Source organism: Carcharodon carcharias, chromosome 8 (genome assembly GCF_017639515.1).
Source record: "Carcharodon carcharias isolate sCarCar2 chromosome 8, sCarCar2.pri, whole genome shotgun sequence".
NCBI classification, from domain to species: domain Eukaryota; kingdom Metazoa; phylum Chordata; class Chondrichthyes; order Lamniformes; family Lamnidae; genus Carcharodon; species Carcharodon carcharias.
In genome coordinates this window covers 155,977,648-156,000,141 of record NC_054474.1, presented here as the reverse complement: position 1 = coordinate 156,000,141, position 22,494 = coordinate 155,977,648, and the positions used below count along the sequence as shown (strand labels likewise).

At 44.7% G+C, this 22,494-nt stretch overlaps 1 protein-coding gene across 2 annotated transcripts in view; it reads right to left on the bottom strand.

Moving 5' to 3' along the window:
* The window catches only part of slc27a4 (solute carrier family 27 member 4), a 66,980-nt gene extending 44,807 nt beyond the window's left edge, over window positions 1–22,173 (bottom strand). The window contains exons 1-2 of one of the 2 annotated variants that reach the window (XM_041194567.1): window positions 21,970–22,173; window positions 10,663–11,057 (exon numbers count right to left, since the gene is read on the bottom strand). In XM_041194567.1, coding sequence (XP_041050501.1) covers window positions 10,663–11,057; window positions 21,970–22,058 — 484 coding nt within the window. In that variant the 5' untranslated portion in view covers window positions 22,059–22,173. Of the gene's footprint in view, window positions 1–10,662; window positions 11,058–21,485; window positions 21,896–21,969 lie in introns of those variants that run through there. The other variant, XM_041194566.1, reaches the window with a different exon arrangement.
* Between the last annotated feature and the right edge of the window lie 321 nt (window positions 22,174–22,494).

Sequence of the window (22,494 nt, the reverse complement as noted above, 5' to 3'; positions counted from 1 at the left end):
TCCTTGACCAACAAGTCCTGGAGTGGGACTGGAACCCAAAGTTTCTGGCTTAGAAGAGGGAGACCAGTCCACTGCACCACATGACCTCCTCCAAAGGACATCTATAATGGAATAAATTAAAGGGAGTCAATTAGCTGTGTTTCTGGAAAGAGGTTGGTAGATATGGTGAAAAGGTGGGTAGATGATGCCCATCTATCAAAAGACTTATTGGGAAGAACAGCTTTTCCTGATCCTAATTGTGGGAACTGTAGTCCCCTATAAATAGAGTTTCTTCCTAAACAGCATGACAGGAAGTCCAATGATCCAGAGTTAATGGTTTTGCTTGATAGTGTTTGAAATGATTATGCAGAAACAAAAGCACAACATTTTTGAAATGCCGCCAACATATCATCACATCTCAAATGTTCCAAGCCCTTTTCAAATTGAATGGTGCAATGGTGACACTGGCAGAATTGCTGGGTCAGCTCTTCACCCTGTGTTGCTGGTGGCACTCTTATCTTTCAATGCAATACTGGAAAGCACAGAAAAAAGTGTAAAAGCCCCAACAAGTCCTTCAAGGCTCATTGCAATCGACCTGTTTTCTTACTATGCCCTTCATTGCTATACATAATAATTGCCCCTTAAACCTGTTCAGTCCATGGCCTCCTCTGCTAACTCATTCAACTAAAAAACCCTTCGGACAAAAGGTTTTCCTACTCGCAAAAGCAAGGAAGCGATGCAGTTCTAGTTACTTCCATTATAGACAGGATGTTAGGATCAAGGAGAAAGAATGGCTAAGATTCACCAGAATTAAACCAGCATTCAGAGATTATGGTTTTGAAGAATCATAGAATGAGACAGCACAGAAGGAGGCCATTTGGCCCATTATGCTTGTGCCAGCTCTTTGGTAGAGCTATACAATTAATCTCACACCCTCAATCTTTCCCCATAGCCTCCATAAGGCAAATTATTTCCCTTCAAGTATTTATCCTGACGAATGTTACTTGAATCTGATTTCATAGTGCTTTCAGGCAGTGCATTCCAGATCACAACAACTCGATGTGTCAAACCATGTTTCCTCATGTTGGCTCTTTTTTTTTACCTTAAATCTGCCTATGACTGGATGTTTGGTTCCTCCGGGTCCATAAGGAGGTGTGTCTATTGTCTGTAGCCAGTGGTGTCTCAGTCACAGTTCTTTGTCCAATAGGACACCAGCTCCCATGTCCAATTTGAAGTTTATGAGATGGCCATAAGTCAAGATGCCCCCAATCCAGAACAAAAATCCAGGATCTTTGGCTTCACCCAAGAAGCTTGGTTGTGTGTCCACTTGGTGTGCTATCTCGAGCTTGTGAATCCTCTTGGGATCTTCCGTGCATTTTGGTGTTTTGGCTTTTCACAGCTTCCCAAAGTGTCCTATTCGGTTACATTGAAAGCCTTGGGCTGAATTTGCAGGACATCAATCACGCCTGTGGGGGTGCTTTTCTTCACAGTGCTAGCATGGTTACTCTGCTAATCAGTTAGGCTTCATTTGGCCTGGAGTGTCCCTGTTTCTGTGCTATTTCACTAGCTGGACAGTGGGGTTTACTTTGTATTATGGTTTGCTTTCTCCCCTCAATATGGATCGGTGTTGCAAACAGGTTTCAGATTGTCTGAATTTCCAGCGTGTCTGTCTTTTTAACCATACCTGAAGCATTCATATATCTAAGGAATCTCTTTCTCCAAAGTCTCCAAGTATGTGATTGATCTGGGGCTTGGATGAGCCCAAATTGATCTTGAAGAGTGGATTTCTGACCATGGTTAAAATTTTTAAATCACTGGATCAGCTTTAAGAGGCTTCTGAAAATCCAAGATGGTGCCACCAAACGCTTCTTCACAAAGGGGTTTCCCCTGCTTCCCAGTTTTGGCAGGCTCCTGCAGTAATGGTGTTCACAGTCTCTTCCCACAGTGGCTGCCTGGATCGACTGGTTACTCTTCCCCGCTTCAACACAATATTCTTGGGGTCCTGGGAATGTCGAACCCCGGCTTTTGTTGGGTTTTTAAAGCTGGCTACTCCAATGCAATTAATTTTTAACTAATTATTACTTTCTCGGAGTGAGCTTGGCCCTCGCGTGTACAAGCGCGGACTCGGGAATTGGGTTTCTCAGGCTGCAAATTAAACGGCAATTTATGGCCTCTGCAGTATTTAACTTTTCTCAGGACTTGTGTTGTCCAGGAATTTTACATTCTTAGCTCACCCCTGCTAGGTCTGCTGACTCTGCACACTCTGGGTATTGAAGTTGGAGTTCCACGGGATTCAGCGGAGTCTTCTGCTGCAGTGAGGAATTTAGTTTCTGCCTTCAGCTTCCAAGCCTTTCTTTGGAGCTTTTCTCTGATGGTTTCATTTTACGACTTCACTTCTTGAGCTTCCCTTCAGGTCAGAATGCGCTTTGATTTTTCCTTCCGTTTTCCATTTTTAATTTTCCTCTGCAGTCTCTGGGAGGTTTTAAGTTGTTCCATTCACTGCCACCACATTGTAAGGTGTTGGTCTTATTAAGGTATTTGTAGTCTTGGGTTGTTCAACAATAAGTATTTATTAACTACTAGAAACTATATACATAGGTATAGTAAAGGTCCCAGCTAGGAGCTGTCTCCATGCTTGCTTCTACACACGGCTCTGTGCTACACGACACTAACCCCTCGGTGCGGGTGATGTGTTCTTTTACATCCCTTTGTGGATGGTACTGTACTCAGTCCCACTTTAACCCTTTATGTGCCAGACCCTTACAGTACGTACTTCACTTCCTTCCTGTGTATTTCTGGGGCATACAAACCAGAGGCTTCCAGATTTGAACATGGGATTGTGATGGGGTAGCTAACGTGTATTAAGGCTAGGAGCCGGGGTTGCTGCATTCTGCCTTAGTGCCGCTTGCTTTTGCAAGAGGAAAGATAATAAGCAAGAATCGTTCCCTGAATGACTTCCAGTGATGCCCAGACTGGATGATAGCACAGTGGTAATGTTACTGGACTAAAAATCTCTAACACTTAAACTAATGCTCGTGAGGCAAGAGCTCAAATTGCACCACATCAACTAGAGAATTTATTTTTAATTAATAAATCTGGATTAAAATCCTAGTCACATTAAAAATGCTCATGAAACTACCAGATTGTTGTTAAAAACCCATCTGGTTCACTAATGTCCATCAGGGAAGAAAATCTGCCGACCTTACCTGGTCTGACCTACATGTGACTCCAGACCCACAGAAATGTGGTTGACTCTTAACTGCCCCTCTGAAATGGATAAGCAAGCAGCTCAGTTGTATCAAACCATTACCGAAAAAGCACAGTGGGTGTACTGACACCGCCTGGACTGTAGTGATTCAAGGAAGTGGCTCTTCACCACCTTCTCAATGGCATTTATGGATGGGCAATCAACGCTGGTCTTACCAGTGACGCCCACATCCTAAGAAAGAATAACTTAAAAAAAGAGACACCCTTCAGATAACAATGGAATGATAGTCCCAACCTCTCGCGATGACACTCATGAGTTTTCCTCACTGTGTTCAACACTATTTCCTTGTCCTTTCTGACAAACGGAGTGCATGGGCCTGGTGTGGGGGGAGCTGCAGACTAGCTAGTATGCAAGTGGCAAAACTCCCAGCCTCAATGTCTTAAGCTCTGTGGAGGAAAAAAAAAGTCAAATTTGGAATGGGATCGGGACAGAGCCCAAATAAGAGTTAGCACCTTTGGAAAAGGAGGGTCAACAAAATGAAAGACAAATTCTAAAGCTTTTTTTTTTGGAAACAGTGAGATTGAATAATTAAATAGACCATGGCCCAGTGCTTTGTAAAACTGCCTGTGATCGATGTCTGTAAATACTGTGCTCTCTCAGTTAAAGATCCTGCCAAGTATTATCACTAATGAACTGTGTCCCTTTACACCATGATATAGTCATCACGCAGGGCTACCAGGGTACAGCCATTCCCTTAATGTACCATAGAGCGGGCTGACACAAGTCTGACCTGGCCCCACACTCCCACACTCATCTTTACATTCCAGTGCACTCAAATGTCAAGCTCAGGCTTAAATGGGGCGTGTTGACAAGCATCAAGGCTGCTGACCCAGTGCACCAAGGGATTCGGATGAACCCGCCTGCTCCCTCAGTTGCCGATTATAAGCGGCCCAAGTGGAATGAGCTATTAAACAAAGCTAGGGGCGGGGTGGATGATGGGGGGAGAGAGAAAAGAGATCAACAGCTGCCATCTCCAATGAGACAGGGGGTAGAATAGAGCCAAGGAAGGGGCTGGGATCCAGGGCTGAGCTCAATTCATCCTTAGGGTGTGAGCATGACTGGCAAGGCCAGCATTTATTGCCCATCCCTAATTTTTTTTCCAAAAATATACTTTATTCATAAAATATCTAAAAGTACATTCCAAAACATTTCAAACTGGACATTACGGAAAGTGCTATAATATTCAACTTTTCTCCACAGAGCATACTGCATGTTGAGGTGCCTCAATGCACATGGTATTTACAATATACAGTCCATGTCAAGCATACAGTCCAAGGGGTTTCGACACAGCATCCAGCCCTTCGATGCACTATGGTTGAAAGGCCTTAGACTGTGGCCTTTCCCCACTGCATCTTTGCAGCAGCTGCAAGCTTTAGTGTATCGTCCATCCCCTAATTGCCTCTTGAGCAGGTGGAGGTGGTGAACCAGTTACAACTGAGTGGTTTCCTAGGCCATTGCAGAGGGCAGAGAGCAGTTAAAAGTCAACCACATCATTGTGGGTCTGCAGTCACATTTAGGCCAGACCAGGTAAGGACAACAGGTTTCCTCCCCTAAAAGACATTAGTGAACCAGATAGGTTTTTACAACAATTCCATGGTTTCGTGGTCATGATTAATAAGCGCAGCCTTTTAATTCCAGATTTATTAATTAACTGAATTTAAATGTCTGCAGTAATTGTGGAGGGAAAAGATTTGAACACATGCCTCCAGAGTATTATTCCAGGCTTCTGGATTACAAGTCCAATAACATTACCACTATACTACCAATCCCACATTGTTCATTTGCCTGTTGTTTAAAATTCATTGAAAACAAATGTGTGGTACTGGCACATCGAAGAATACAGGGAACAGTACTCCAATTAACTACCTCCTCCAACTCCTGCATTAATTTTGCAGGACAAAGTCTTATGTGGGCACTCTATTCATTGTGTTAGTGATCTGTTAATTAGATTGTAAAATACGCATATGAACGGCATTGTTTAATTGAGTATTTTGAGCACTTGACTGTGCACCCGGATGTCTCCGGAGAGGGAGTACACAGTGTCCACTTGAGGCCTTCTGTGACTGGTGGGCATCGTGGGGGGCTGGAGTGCTTCATCAGCCCCCAAAACCACATTTTAATTTAATCAGATAAATTTTCTTTGGAGTTCTGTTTCTGTTACAGTGTCCCTTTAAGGAGCTATCACTTTAACTTGTTAATTTGTTAATTGATTAATTAGTCCATTTTATTTTGCTTCATTTTATTGGTATACACAAAAGAGTAAAAAGGGAGACTGTGCTCCTGTCACGAAGCTATTAATGTATATAATGTTATTGGATTTTTTTAAAATAAAGGTTTAGTTTGTGTGTGTGTTAATTGGATTAAAGCCAACTAGTCTGGGTGCTTTGATGTATAGTAGTTTTGAGGTGTATAGAGGTAGACGTACGTTTGCAGCTTGTTTAATGGAGCATTCAAAGTGGGAGTGAAATCTTGCACCTAGCTGGGAGACACCAAGCAATATGTTTACATTACTAATAAAATTGGTACGATGAAAAGGGTTTTATTGTCAGAAGAGGTGGAGTTCAAAGGGCCTGGTGACTGAATGTCAATTTTCATTCTATGAGATGAGTTGGACATAACCTAAGGGGTGTTTGTGTGAGTAGGGCAGAGGCATGTAATATCAAAGCCTGTAAGCCTACAACTGTCTGCAAAGGGACCGCATTTTGAATTTGTAAGGTGAAAATGCTTTGCCTGGTGAGTGGTTAAGTCTATTGGTTATTGTTGCCTTAGTGGAGATTAATTTGGGATTTTGTTAAACATTATGATAATAGTAACTTGTAGCCATGTGTATGTGTTTAATTTAGTGTAAATTAATAAATATCTCATTTAGTTTGATATAAAAACCTCTCAAGAACTAGTGGTCTTATTCCTGAATTTAGAGCTGCCATTCAAAACATACCAATTGAAAATATAGGTCATGACAGTTGTTTAAAGTTTCCCTCTGGGATTTTAAATAACAGCCTTTACCAGCTGCTGTATCATAACAGCCCTGGAGAGGGAGCACATGGTGTCCACTGGTATGCTTGAGGCCCTCCGTGACCAGTGGGCACCATGGGGGCTGGAGTGCTTCATCAGACCCCAAAACAACTTTTTAAATTGGCCTAGAATAATGCTCTAAGTTTTCTTTAAAGTTTTGACTTTTGTTACAATGCCCCTTTAAGGGGCTATTGAGTTGTTTTATTGGCTATTTCATTAATCAGCCTATTTTGTTTTATGGTGCTCAAAAAAAGAGTACAAAGGAAGATTGTTCAGACACTTGGGGTGGTAGGTGCAAGGGAGACATATGTAATGCTGCGTTCTGTGAATAAACCTATTATCAAAACAAGGATTTCTTTCTAGTTTCATACATCATTGTCTCACTTGGGATCCAATTACTGCATTATACAGCTGCTTGTTTTTAAATGCTAAACTCTTTCTTTGGGTGAAACTAAACGATGTTTATACTATTTTCCATATTGGACCTCTCTTCATTCTGATGCTGAGTGTATTCCTGTACAAGACCTAAACCTGGGCACTAGCCAGCTTTAACTTCCATCAACTATTGGAGAATAGGGTTTGGTTTCTCCATTATGGCCAGTGTGTGTGAGGAGAAAACAAAGAGAATGTAGAAAAAGAGAGAAACACATCATCCAACGGTATATGAGGTTGCACTGATCTCTATTTTAACTGGCATCAGACATTACTACTGTTAAGCACATGGAGGTAAAGAAAGACTTGCATTTATATAGTGTCTTTCATAAGCTCAGGACATACTAACATGCTTAACAGCACTCTTGAAAGTGTAGTTATGGCAGCAATGCAAAAAGTGCAGCAGCCAATTTGCACACAGCAAGCTTCCACAAACAGCAAATTGATAATGACCAGGTCATCTGTTTTACTTGTGATGATGACTGAGGGTGTAATATTGGCTAGCACACTGGGAGAACTTCCCCTTTAATCCTAACAACATAGAATGTGGCTTGGCCAGCTATTGTTGCCCATCCCTGATTGCCCTAGAGAAGGTGGTGGTGAGCTGCTTGTTTGAGCCACTGCAGTCCATGTGGTGTAGATACACCCACAGTAGGAGCTTTTACAATCCATTATTGTCTCATCCAAAAGATGACACCTCCAGCAATGCAGCACTCCCTCCGAACTCCCTTCCTAACTGCTCTGTGGGTGTAACTACACCACACAGACCACAGCAGTTCAAGGACTGCAGTGGGTCAAGAACGGCGCTTACCCCCACCTTCTCCAGGGCAATTAGGGATGGGCAACAACAGCTGGCCAAGCCCACATCCTATGGAAGGATAAAAAGAAACTGCATGTGAGCTTCAGCCTGTATGTTATGCTCCAGAGACTGGAGCAGGACTCAGACCCGCAGCCCGGTGATTCAGGGGCAAGAATATATAGGCTGAAGCTCACATGCAGTTTCTTTTAACCCTTTCTTAGGATGTGGGCTTGGCCGGCTTTTGTTGCCCATCCCTAATTGCCCTTGAGAAGGTGGTGGTGAGCTGCCTGTTTGAACCACTGCAGTCCATGTGGTGCAAATACACCCACAGTGCTGCTTGGGAGTTCTGAAGGAGTGCTGCATTGCAAGAGTACTACCCACAGCCACCACCCCTGTAAGTTACTGCCTTCCCGCCACACTCTAAACCTGCTTCACACTTTTTCTTTCCATCATAGAGGAATGAGAGTGTGTAGTGATGCCAGTTGGGAATTGGAGCCCTCTGCTGTAATTAAAACAACAACTTACATTTAAATAGCACCTTAAACATAGCACAGTCCCCAGGTGTTATCAAACAAAATCTGACAGCCATTCACATAAGGAGATATTAGGGCAAATGATCAAAGAGGTGGGTTAAAAGGAGCATCTTAAAAGGAGAAAAGAGAGGCGGTGAGGATTAGGGAGAGAATTCCAGAGCTTAGGACCTTGGAAGCTGAAGGCAAAGTTTCCAATGGCTGAGTGATTAAAATCTGAGATGCTCAAGATGCCAGAACTAGAAGAGGGTAGAGATCTCGGAGGGATGCAGTGCTGAAGGACATTATAGGGATAGGGAAAGTATTAATTATTTATCAATTGGGCGTTAATTGTATTGAGGTGAAGGGCATAAATTGGGGGTATTAATTGTATTAAGGTGGAGGGTATAAATTGGGATGTTAATTTTATTGAGGTGGAGGGTATGAATTGGTACTCACTTTGCACTCTGCTGTTGGAGGTGCATGGTATGTAATGTGTGTCTCTGCAAATATAAGCAAATTAAGTGAATAAAGGCTTGACTTTGGCATTCTATCCTTCACTGCATGGTTATTCAAGTTTAAACTGGGAGGGTCAGGGAACGCAGGGATTTGAAAAGAGGAGAAGAATTTAAAAGGGATTTTCTTTTTTAAAAGACTTAAATCAAACTTATGCAGATAAAACCGAAATTAAATCTATTATTAAGGATTAGCTATATGCAATTTGGCAACAAAAGTGGGATATGAATGAGAAAGGAAGACATTTATATCTGTTTCAAACAATGTGAAGTTATCTGGTAAATTCACTGGGAAGTGTAGAAGGGATAAAGTGATTATGAGCAGGATTAGGATTGGGCTCTGCGGGTTAAATAAGTCTCTGTATTTAATAAGGAAACATGTTGATGGTTTGTGTCAGGAGTGTGGGGAAGGATTCCTGCAATCGGCGGAGCATGTTTTATTACACTGTACTAAGTTTGCAGCTGAAAGGGGAACAATGCAGTTGAATTTACAACAGAAGGGTCTACAGTGTGATATGGTGGCTAGTATTTTAGTAGTTAGATTTGGGTATTGGGATATTTATAAAGCCATGTTGTCCTTTTTATATTTCACAGGATTAGCGCATATAATTTACTTTTCCTCTTTTTTTTTGCATTGTACTTCCTCTGCTAAAGTAAGTGTCAGTAATACACCAAAGAGGTGTGAATTTGCCAGAAATCTTAAAAGGAAGAAGAAGAAACTTATACAGCTGGCTTTCTTTTTCAGAAATTTCCAGAAATCCTGCTCTTCAGCCACACTTGTCTGATCTAAAACTGTGTAAAGCAGAAACACTAGCAGCAATCCTGATGTGGTGCACCAACAGATATCTGATCTAAACATGAATAAGTAAAGCGATGTCCACTGACGCTCAGGAGCCACAAGTGAAGCTGATGAATTTTCATCATCAGGTCAGCGAATGAGTCATGAATTGAATGAGTAAAGCTTTCTACCAGTATTAAGTTGTGCTACTTCCATGAAAGTTGCCTGATGCAATCAGTAATCCTGTCAACAACAACGTCTATTTATATTGTCAGAAAATTCTAGAAAAACTCAGCGGGTCTGACAGCATCTGCAGAGAGAGTAACAGAGTTAATGTTTCGAGTCTGTATAACTCTTCTTCAGAGTCATACGGACTCAAAATGTTAACTCTGTGTTTCTCTCTCCACAGATGCTGTCAGACTTACTGAGTTTTTCCAGCATTTTCTGTTTTTATTTCAGATGTCCGACATCAGCAGTAGTTTGTTTTTATCTTATTTATATTGTGTCTTTAACATAATGAACCATCCCAAGGTGCTCACAGGAGCATTATAAAAGGAAGTATGACACCAAGCCACATAAAGAGAAATTAGGTCAGATGACCAAAAGCTTGGACAGAGATAAGTTTTAAGGAGTGTCTTAAATGAGGAAAGTGAGGGAGAGAGGCAGAGAGGTGCAGAGAGGGAATTCCAGAGCTTAGGGTCTAAACAACTGAAGGTACGGCCTCCAATGGTGGAGAGATTAAAATCGGGGATGCTCAAGCGGCTGGAATTAGAGGAGTGCAAAGATCTTGGAGAGCTGCGGGGCTGGTGGTGACTACAGAGATGGGGGGGCATGGAGGGATTTGAAAACAAGTGTGAGAATTTTAAAATTAAGATGTTATTTGATGGAAGCCAATGTAGGTCAGCGAGCACGGGGTGATAGGGGAACGGAAGCTGCTTCGACAAGGGCAGCAGAGTTTTGGATGATCTCAGGTTTACAGAGGGTACAATGTGGAGGACCAGGGGTCCATTGGAATTGTCGAGTCTGAAGGCACGAATGAGGGTTTCAGCAGCAGATGAGCTGAGCTGGCGGTGCAAGTCGGACAATGTTAAGGCAGTGGAAATAGGCAGTTTTACTGATGGCACGAATGTGAGGTCGAAAGCTTACCTCAGGGTCAAATGTGACACCAAGGTTGCAAACAGACTGGCTATTGTCATCCTCTTGGCCTTACACATTCTACACTTCTTATTAGCCTGCCTTTGCTCATTCAGCTTGCGTGTCAAATAATCGGAGGAGGATAGTTGTATAGTATTTACATTTCCTTTCTTTTTTAGAATTGGCTTCAGGTAAGAAAGAAACTTCTGCCACTGACATGACCTTGCACTTACCAGTGTTCAATTCACCCCCAAACACGATGGCCTTGGCCCTGGAGATGTTGATGCAGTGCGCCAATGCGTCCATGCGAAGGTTGAAGTTAATCAGTGCCGCCTCCACGCCGACCTTAGCCATCCCCAGCCACAGTCCCACGTACTCATTCCTGCTCTCCATGAACAGCGCCACCACATCGCCAGTGCGGTAGCCCTGTTCGTAAAAATAGTTGGCAACTCGGTTAGAATACTCGTCCAGGTCCCGGAAACTCCAGGTGGCATCCGTCCCCTCGAACACGAGCGCCGTTTTGTCCGGGTGCCTCTGCACGACTTCGTGGAAGATTTTCGGGATTGTGTTGCTTAGCTTCAAGTTCCGCTTCACGTTAAGTTTGACTTTGAGGAGGACACCGGCAGCACTGAGGTAAGAGGAGGCAAAAACAAGAAAAAGAAATGTGAACACAGAGAGCTCCTGGTCCATCCAACGCCTTGAGCACTGAGGGATGACAACAATGGACAGCGAAACCCAATCCCACTTCCGTTGGGTCCTATCAAATAATTTCAGAAGAAGACGCATGTTCTCCTGGTCTCTTGGCCAACATGTGTCCCCAACCTGCAGCTAAAACAGAGGACCTGCTCAGTTGTTTCATTGCTGCTTATGGGACCTTGCTGTGCACAATGTGGCCGCCATGTTTCCTGCACTACGGTGGCTACTTTCTTCTGGTCATAGAAAATTTACAACGCAGGAGGCCATTCAGCCCATCACATCTGTGCTGGTCAACAAAGAACTAGCCAGTTAATCCGAGCTTTCTGCAAAGAGCCCACATGGTTTCACGAAAGATAAATTGTGTTTGATAAATTTATTACAATTCTTTGACGATGTAACAAGCAGGGTAGATAAAGATGAAGCAGGAGATGTGATGTATTTGGATTTCCAAAAGGCATTCGATAAGGTGCCACATAAAAGGTTACTCCAGAAGATAACAGCTCATGGTGTTTTGGGGGATATATTAACATAGATAGAAGATTGACTAACTAACAGGAAATAACGGTCAGGATAAGGGGGTCATTTTTAGGTTGGCAAACTATAACTAGTGGAGTGCCGCAGGGATCAGTGCTGGGGCCTCAATGATTAATGATTTGGATGAAAGGACCGCCTGTATTGCAGCCAAATTTGATGATATGAAGATAGATAGGATTGCAAGTTGTGAGGAGGAGTCTGCAAAGCGATATAGGTAGGTTAAGTGAGTGGGCAAAAAATTAGCAGATGGATTATAATGTGGGAAAACGTGAGGTTGTCCACTTTGGCAGCAAGAATAGAAAAGCAGAATATTTATTTAAATGAAGAGAGAGCCTGTAGAATGTTAAGGTACAGAGGGATCTGGGTGTCCTTGCACATGAATCGCAAAATGTCTGCATGCAGGTACAGCAATGAGGAAGGCAAATTGAATGTTAGCCTTTATTGCAAGGGGGATGGAGTATAAAAGTAGAGAAGTCTTGCTACAACTGTACAGGGCATTGGTGAGACTGCACCTGGAGTACTGCACACAGTTTTCGTCTCCTTACTTAAGGAAGGATATACTTGGATTGGAATAAGTCCAGAGAAGGCTTGCTAAGCTGATTCATGGAACTAAAGAGTTGTTTTATGAAGAAAGGTTGAGCAGGTTGGGCTATGTATTCATTAGAGTTTGGAAGAATGAGAAGTGATCTTATTGAAACATGTACAATTCTGAGAGGGCTTGACAGGGTAAATGCTGAGAGGATGTTTCCTCTCATGGGGGTAATTAGAACTAGGGGGCAGAATTTAAAAATAAGGAGTCTCCCATTTAAATCAGAGATTGATTAGTAATTTCCTCTCTCAGAGGGTGAGTTCTCTCACAGAGTGCAGTGGAGGCTGGGTCACTGAATATATTCATGGCTGAGTTGGACAGATTTTTGATCTACAGGGGAGTCAAGGGTTCTGTGGGGAGCAAGAAATTGGAGTTAGAGCCCCAATCAGATCAGCCATGGTCTTACTGAGCAGCAGGCGTGATGGGCCGAATGGCCTACTCCTGCCCCTATATCTTATGGTCTTGTATGATCTGAGGCCCTGCAGGTCATGGCTCTTCAGCTGGACGTCCAAGTAATTTTTAAATGTAATGAAGGTTTCTGCTTCAGTGAGCTCCAGGTCCCTACCACCCTCTACATGAAAAAAAAGTTTCCTCATCTCCTCTGTAATCCTTCTACCAATCATTTTAAATCTTTGTCCCCTTGTTTTTGACATCTTTGCTAAGGTAAATCAGTGGTCCCTATTTATTCCATGTAGGCCACTCACAATTTTATACACTGCAATTAAGTCACCACTCAGCCTCCCCTGTTCCAAGGAAAACAACCCCAGTCTATTCAGTCTTTCCTCATTGCTCAAGTTCTTGGCAACATCCTTGTATATCCCCTCTGAGCCCTATCAATGTAATCACATATTTCCTGTAATGTGTACAGAAGAACTGTACACCACAACCCAGCTGTGGCCTAATTAGGATTGTATACAGTTCTTGCATAACCTCCCTACTCTTATATTCTATACCTCAGCTAATAAAGAAAAGGATGGCATATGTTTTCTCAATCACCTCACTGAACCCTCCTGCTACCTTTAAGGATCTGTGGACATGCACTCCAAGGTTCGCCTGTTTTTTCTGATTTCTCGGGGGCCAGTTATGTTCTAATACTGTCGCTGGAGGGTGGTGGGAAGCAAACAAAGGGGAAGAGTAGAGAGAAAACAAAATAAAGTTCTAGAGAAAAGGGAAAGGATAGGAGACAGCATGTTGTACCAACACAGCGAGGCTCCAGCTAGTTCCCCCAACCTTTGACTTCTTTGTATCTAACAAGGTAAAAGGTGTCAGCGATTGTCAATGTGAGATTTTTTTTCTCACAATTTGACAGTATCAGATGTTCCCGGGTTAGATTGCAGCTCTGGTTAGTGACAGGATAGCGCCCCCTCTATTCGGCCCAATAATAGGGTAAATGACCATGTTCACTATTTGCTGCTACACTGTAAGTCACTGAAAAGAGAGACATGTCGCTGAAGCTTTTCATCTTGCACCCATCAGGACAAATGCAACAATGCCAAATTTCAAACAGTCACAACTATTTATACTACATGAGAAAAGGGTGCTGATTGGCTGGCTAGTTGACTCTGATTGGCGAAGCGTTGCCATGGAGAGCTATAGGCTTCCCAAGCAAGGGCTAGATATTTAAACACAGCAACCCATTCCATGCAAAGAAAATCAATATGTTTAAACCTTTCCCTTTTTTGAATTACCTGGGAGCCCGGGGAGTCTATAATTCCCTGTTGCTTTCTCCGACGCAATGCTTCGACCAATCAGAACCAACTCGCCAACCAATCAGCACCCTTTTCTCCTGTAGTATAAATTGTTGTGAACATTTGAAATTTGGTATTCTTGCATTTGTCCTGATGAGTGCAAGACAAAAAGCTTCACCAACATGTCTCTCTTTTCAGAACTATTCAAGTTCTGTACTGGCAAGTGACTGTTTAAATTGTAAATGTGGTTTTTTTTTAAATACAAATGGCAAGCAAAGAAAATACCCCATCGGCTGAAGTGACACTATGTTATATTTAGTAACAAACAGTTAACACATTCCTACGAAATTCCTGTCATCAGCTGTGTCAAAATAGATGTTAGTGTACGTGAAAAGCAACGAGATAAATTTGTTATAATGTGAACTACAATATGATTTTAACCTGTGTGTGTCTAAACCTGAATACCAGAGGTCATCTGCGACATTTCTATTTTTGCAATCCTTATACAGTTGACTTCAGGCTATAAGTAGTTTTGCACTCCCACTTTGTTCCAGAGCTAAGTTTCAAACTCCTCATCAGATCTACAATTAAGATCACTAACTCACACTAATTCACACTCCTGCAACAATGCTAACCTGCAGCCATAACTCAGCCCCATCACCAGTGAAAATCTAATCTGTGCTTTTTGATATTTCCTAGACCAGGCAAAATGAGCTGAATGGCCTCTCGCTGTCCAGTCCAGCTTTCTCCAGTTCCCTCTTTCTGTCGTCCCACATTCCACATTTGGACTCCCACTACTCCAAAAGTCAACCGCGTGACCTTGTCCTGGTGTAAATCACATCACCCCCAACCTTGCTGACCCATACTTCCCTGTTAACTGAATTTAGCCTCTTCATCAATCTCTTGAAATCACTCCATTGCCTCAACCCATCCTCCCCCTGCAGTCTCCTCCTTATAGCCCCTGCTGCACTCTTCACCCTGATTCCCTCCTTTTATGCTGTCCCCTCATCTCCCATCGCACCGCCACTGGTGGCAGAGTGTTCAGCCCACAGGGTCCTACTTTCTGGAACTCTCCAAACCCCATCCTCTCTTTTGGAAACAAAACGCATCTTCCACCCACTCCTCCTAATCTTTCTCTCCTGGAATCTGGTCTCCTATCTCTAAGATGAATAATAGAATGGTTACAAAACAGGAGGCCATTCAGCCCGTCATGCATGTGCTAGGTCTCTGCAAGAGCAAATCGCCTAGTGTCACTCCTCCGCCCTTCCCCATAGCCCAGGAATTTTTTTTCGTTTTCAGATCATGTTGTTTTTGAAAGTGTTCCCGAATGTTCCTTGAGAAACATACTGGGCGGAATCACCCCAGATTTGCGCTAAATTATGTTTTACCCACAGGCTGAAATGGCAGGTTTTTGCGCTGTATCATCCCAAACCCGCCTCATTAATCATACATTCCCAGGAAACACGCCATTTCGCTGGTGGGTGGCCTCCGATTTACTCACCACACCATCACCTCACCGCTTCCTCATGCCGGGCACCATACTTAAAGCACAGCTCCCAGTACTTCCAGCCCAGGACTCCTGCACAGAAGACATGGCCCCGAAAGGCAAGAAAACTGCAGCCCTCTGATTCAGTGACACATCTCTGGAACGCCTTCTGGACATCATGGAGGTCCAGCGCGATGGCCTCTACCCCCGCTCTGCTGCAGGAGGCCCGTCAGTGTCACCTCTTCAGCCTGGGAGGCAGTGGCAGGGGTGATCAGTGCCAACACTACACAGAATAGGTTCGCCATCCAATGCAGATGGTGAATGATCTCATCCGTGCCACCAGAGTAAGGCAACCATCTCATCACTCTAAACTCACACACTCCCAAGCCCATCACACTTTCACTGGCATCTCACTCATTGCCAGCTTAAGAGACATCACCACTCACTCTCTCACACACACACCCTCACATCTCCATCTGGCCTCACCTCTTCTGGAGACTGCCTCCTCAGCCCTCACCATCTTGAGGCCACTTGCACAGATCAACTTGCACCCCCTCACACACACACTGAAATACCCCCTTTCCCCAGTACAGCCCTCGCCCTGCAGCCTCTTCCCTTGCCTGAGGCCACTTCAACCCATTCCCCAAGCAAGCCCGGCCCTGCAGCTGTTGAGAATCCACCTCCGCCCTTACAGCCGGTCTGGTAAGTAGAGACCTGCCTGTGAGCCTCCCTAAAAGTGATGTGGTGCTGCCTGCGAAGCCTGACGCTGACGACCACAAGTGCTGCCCGAAGGCAAACAAACCTCAAAGTCCCGAGCGAAGTGCAGCTCGCCAGGTGCACATCGCTTATGTACAGTTGTGAAATGTATCGGCGTGCAATCAGGTCGACATGCCCAGATGATCCAGCGTGAGGGGTATGACTCTGGCAGGTAGGGCTTATAATGATATGCAGATGTTTTAAAATTGAGTCCCCAACGTCCGGCGGAGCGCTTGATCGCAAATTAGTTTCACGACAGCATGAAACCAATTTTTTTTGTCTCCCCGCCACATTCTGCAGTCGCGCCCGCCATTGTCGCCTGATGCCAATGGGCACGGAAAATTTCGCCCCCGGAGTTTTCCAAAGCAAAATTTTCCAAACCTAAAAAAAATCTGCTTGGAAATAACTTTGTTGTAATTCTGAGTCCAATGCAGAACTGCTGTGCCAGGTCTTAAGGGGTTAACTCTTGGCATTCCTGTTGTCTGTTCACTAGGTTTAGAATTTCAGCTCCAGGCAGCATCAGGGCAGAAAGTTTTGAGTTGCTGATCAAAGGTTGCATTTTTATTGTAGTTAAATTTTAATCTCTTCTCTTTGTTGTCTAATAATTCTGACTGAATGGTGAGCTGTTGTAATAAAGCGTGTCAGCTGTAGCTCAGTCGCTAGCACTCCCACCTCCAGGCCGTCCAACTGTTATGAAGTAAAAGAAGGGACAGTTTGACAGTGGAGGGGGGGGCGGTTGCTGGTGATCATAACTCCCCCTGGTCGCCAGTGGCCACAGTGCATGTTGTTCATAAAGAAACAAAGAGGCAAAGACCAGGCCTAATCTCACTGTCCTAGAATTAAGGAACACAATGTGCCTCTTAAGGGATGCGGGTCAAGCAGTCAAAATAAGGAACAATTCCTGAAAATATGAGACATTTTGCAGAAATAGAATCATAGAAAAGTTGTGACACAGAAGGAAGCTGTTCGGCCCATCGTGTCTGTGCCAGTCCACAAAGAGCCATCTAGCCTAAGCCAGTTAGCATGGTTCTGTGAAAAGGAAATCATGTCTGACAAATTTCTTAGAGTTCTTTGAGGATGTAACAAGCAGAGTGGATAAAGGTGAACCAGTAGATGAGATGTATTTGGATTTCCAAATGGCATTTCATAAAGTGCCACATAAATGGTTGCTACACAAGATAAGAGCTCATGGTGTTGGGAGTGACATATTAGCATGGATGGAATTTGCTCACCCTGCTCACCCCTGAATCATAAGGTTCCGGGTTCAAGTCCCACTCCAGGGACTGAGTACGGTGCCCGGCATGAGGAAGCGGCGAGGTGATGGCGTGGTGAGTAAATCGGAGGCCACCCACCAGCGAAATGGCGTGTTTCCCGGGAATGTATGATTGATGAGGCGGGTTTGGGATGATGCAGCGCAAAAACCTACCATTTCAGCTTGTGGGTAAAACATCATTTAGTGCAAATCTGGGGTGATTCCACCCAGGGTGTTTCTCAAGGAACATTCGGGAACACTTTCAAAAAGCTGACAATCCAGTGCAGAACTGAGGGTGTACTGTGCTGCTGGAGGTGTTAATGGATATACCAGATTGATACCTGGAATGAGCAGCTTGTCTAATGAGGAAAGGTTGAACAAGCTGGGCTTGTTTCCATTGGGGTTTAGAAGAGTGAGGGGTGACTTGATTGAAGTATATAAGATCCTGAACAATATTCACAAGGTGGATGTGGAAAGGATGTTTCCTCTTGTGGCTGAGTCCAGAACTAGGGGGCACCGTTTTAAAATTAGGGGTCACCCTTTAAGGACAGAGATGAGGAGAAATTTTTTTCTCTCAGAGGGTTGTGCGACTTTGGAACCTTCGGCCTCAGGAGGCAGTGCAAGTGGGGTCTTTGAATATTTTAAGGCGGAGGTAGGTAGATTCTTGACATTGGGGGTAGGTGGGAATGTAGAATTCAAAACACAAACAGATCAACCATAGTCTTATTGAATGGCAGAGCAGGCTCAAGGGGCCGAATGGCCTACTTCTGCTCCTATTTCACATGTTCCTTTGTACCATTAGGAAGGGAGTTCAGGATTTTGACCCAACGGCAGTGAAGGAACAGCTATAATGGTTAGTTGATTATGTTGTTAAAGATACACAGGTGATGGGCATTGTTTGATTAAGGACTGAGAGCATGTGTAAAAGAAAGTCAGGGGGACTGGGGTGTTTTGTTGACCCCTTTAATCACATTTTGATTTAAAGTTTGTAAGTTTCCTTTAAACTTTGTTCTTGGTTTTACAGCTGACCTGAATTAGGGGCTGTGCCTGATTTATCCCAATTTTGTTAATTTAGTTTAATTGTTTTGACTCAGAAAGAGTTATAAAAGAAAGTCAGCTGGGACACTGTGGCCTGGTGGGGTGTAGTTGGTGGCAGAGAACTATAATGCTGCATCCAGTGAATAAACCTATGAACAAGGAAAAGATCTTGTTTCATAATTCACCATCTGGCTTGGATCCATTTCACAGTAAGAGCTGAGTGGTCAGTACTGTGTACAGTGCTGGTTTTCTTACTTAAGGAAGGATGTAAATGTGTTGGAAGCAGTTCAGTAAAGGTTTACTAGACTAATGCCTGGAATAGGCAGGTTGTCTTATGTGGAAAGGTTGGACAGGTTAGGCTTGTATCCAGTGGAGTTTACAAGAGAAAGAGGTGACTTGATTGAAACTTATAAGATCCTGAGGGGTCTTGGCAGGGTGGATGTGGAGAGGATGTTTCCTCTTGTGGGAGAATCTGGAGCTAGGGGTCAGTTTAAAAATAAGGGGTCATTCATTTAAGACAGAGGTGAGATTTTTTTCTCTCAGAGGGTAGTGAGACTTTGGAACTCTCTTCCTCAAAAGGTGGTGGAAGCAGAGTCTTTGAATATTTTTAAGGGAGAGCTAGATAGATTCTTGATAAGCAAAGGGGTGAAAGGTTATTGGGGGTAGGTGGGAATGCAGAGTTGAGGTTACAATCAGATCAGCCATGATCTTACTGAATGGCAGAGGAGGCTCGAGGGGCTGAGTGGCCTACTCCTGCTCCTATTACGTATGTGTGCATGGTCATTCCTAAGGCCTGTGTCTGGACAGTGACTGTTGATGGCTGGGAGCTGTAGGAGGGTCTTCAGAGCTGAGCTCTATCCTATCCACAGCTGCCATCTCCATACATGCACTTAACTGCAAATCAAAAATGTTAAAATTGGCTCCCATTTCTGCTTCTCTGACGGGCAGAATGGAAAAAACTCTCAATGTTGGTGGGTTGTACAATGGGCAACAGAAATGGAAATTGGGTGGCATGGAAAAGCGGGTGGCCAATTTGCCATCAACTCTGCTGCAGCTGAAAGCACTACCCAATGCCTTTGCCGGCCTGCCAGTGTGAAATTCAAATATTTGTGTGTTCACCACTGCCAACGGTGGAACGTAACAGTAGATATCAGTAAATCTGTTCCAACTTCTGATGGTCAACCTTGGCCTAGCAGGTGGCACTCTCACCTCTTGGTTGTAAGGTTGTGGGTCCAAGTCCCCACTCCACATATCATCTGAACACACAATCTAGGCTGACACTTCAGTGCAGTACTGGGGGAGTGCTGCACCGTTAGAACTGCTGCCTTCTGGACAAGGCATTGAACCGGATCGCTGTCTGCCCTCCGAGCTGCCCATAAGATATCCTATGGCACTGTTTAAGAAAAGCAGAAAAGTCCTCCCAGTGAAGGAACAACATTTCTCCGTCAACCATGCCCAACAAACTTCACTGCAGTTTGTGGGGGCTTGCTGTGTGTAAATTGGCCGCCACATTTCCTACAATCCAACAGTAAGGAGACTTTGGGATGCCCTGAGGTTGTGAAATGCAACTTTAACGCTCATATATCTTTCATCAGGGGTCCCGGGCATACATCATAGAATGTATGCAGCACAGAAGGAGGCCATTTGGTCTGTCACTTCTGTGCTACTGGCTCTCTAAGAACTACTCAGCTAGTCCCACCCATTCCCCTGCTTTTTCCCTGTAGCCCTGTAAAAAAATATTTTCTCTTCAGAAAATTATCCAATTCCTTTTTGAGCGCCATGACTGAATCACACTCTCGGGGAGTGCTTTCCAGATCCTAACCACTTACTGTTCAAGGATTTTTCTCCTCTTGTTGCCTTTGCTTCACTTGCCAATCACCTTCAATCTGTGCCCTCTGCTTCTCAGCCCTTCTGCCAACAGGAGCTCTCTTCAGACCCCTTGCGATTTTGAACACCTCTATCAAATCTCCACTCAACCTTCCATTTCCCTAAAGGAAGCCGGTACCAGCCTCTCCGATCCAACTTCAGAACTGAAGTCCCTCATCCCCAGGACTATTCCGGTCCATCTTTTCTGCACCCTCTTCGCACCATGATTGAATAAAGGAACTGGGGCTCGAAGGGCCGAATGGGCCAGTCGTGCTCCAAAGTCCTATTTTCTTATATAGGTTCTAAGTTTTTTTTATTGAATTCAAATTTCAACACCTGCTGTGTTGGTGGGATTCGCACCCAAGAGGTCCTGGGGTTAAAAGTCCAGTGATAATAGCACTACACCAGGTTCTAATAGCACAAACCCTGGCTGATTTATATTTTAAACAGCATCCTCCCCCCGCCCCCACTACACACACACCCCCACCCCCATCACCCTCTATCTTTTCCCTAACCCAAAGGCGTGCAGCAAAATGCCCTTTACTAATGCCCCCCAATTGGGGGCAGGATAACTCAGCCCAGACCTGAAGTTGAAAGGATGGGAGGCGATGGCATAATGGTATTGTCACTGCATTAGTAATCCAGAGACCCAAGGTAATGCTCCGGGGACCCAGGCGTCAAATCCTGCCTCGGCAGATAGTGGAATTTGAATTCAATAAAAATCTGAAGTTGAAAGGGGATGGGGGGCAGCGTATCCTGATTTCACACCGACCGTGCAAAAATAAAAGGGGGGAGGGGGGGGCAGGCTTAGCACTTCCCTGTCCAGTGGCCCTTCTGGCTGGCGGCATCTCCTAAAGCAGAGGGGTTGCACAGGCTGGAGTGTGGCTGCATTGCAACAGTGAGACCGACGCACCTTCGCCCGGAGTTAAGCCGCCTGCCTGCAGTAAGCCCTGGATAATTGTGAAGTCAGCCTCCTCTCCGCCCCCCCCCCCCACCCCCAACCTTGGGGTTAAAACTATAACGCGATCTCCTTTGCCAAGGACAAATGCAATCGGATCGCGGCAGCACAAAGGATCGGGATAGGGAGGGAGGGGAGTGGTTGGACGGATATTGAGGCGGGGGGGGGGGGGGGGAGGAATTGCTATACTCACTGCACATCCCGGCGGATGGTCCTGCAAAAGATGCCGAGGAATTTGCGGCCTCCCGAGGCGAGGTAGAGAGCGCAGGTAGCGGCTGTGAGCAGCGGCCAGGACAGCCCGGTCAGCGAGCGCAGCAGCAAGAGGAGAGCCGTGCAGGACGCTAACCTCCACATCACCCAACCCTTGCTGCAGCTCCACAGGCAGAAGATGCACAAGGTGAAGGGTGACCCAAGAAAAGCGAGAGAGGGTAAGAAGGTGGCTTAGTGGGGGTTGGGGGAGGGTTGCACAAGCAGCGGAGAGAGAGAGAGAGAGAGAGAGGGGAGAGAATCTCAAATGCAGCTGCAGAATACGATCTGACTGCCAGAGGAAACAGCCTGAACTTCCCGGCAGCAATCCAAGCAAAGGCTTCGGCTGCAAGAAGCCGGCAGATCTCTTCCCCCACTACCCCCCCCCCCCCCCCCCCCCTCTCTCTCTCTCTAACAGCAAAAATAGTCACTTTCTGATATCTTCCATTGCGATGTTTTGCAGTTCAACTTTCAAGCTCGTCCAGTCTGGCTTTGCCGAAGAGAGCACAACATAATTCATCAAATGAAAGGATGAGTTCCACCACGACTGTTTCCTTATTTGCGATATCTGTCACTTATCGGTGTACTTTCTGCTACCTAGCGACCTGCGCCGGTCGCTCTGACCTTCCCTTTCCTCACTGTAAACGCTTTGATTGACGGGGGGAGGGAGCCTGCCCGGGGTGTGCGGCTGCTCTTTACTGCGCAGACGAGGGAGCCTCAAGTCTTTTCGGGAATTGTAGTTCTCTCTCTCTCTCTCTCTCTCTATATATATATATATATATATATATATAAAGTAAAACCCTGCAGACGCTGGAGATCTGAAATAAAAACAGAACGTGCTGGAAATACACAGCGGGCCTGACAGCATCAGTGAAGACAGAAACAGAGGTAAAAACAAAAAAACTGTGGATGCTGGAAATCCAAAACAAAAACAGAATTACCTGGAAAAACTCAGC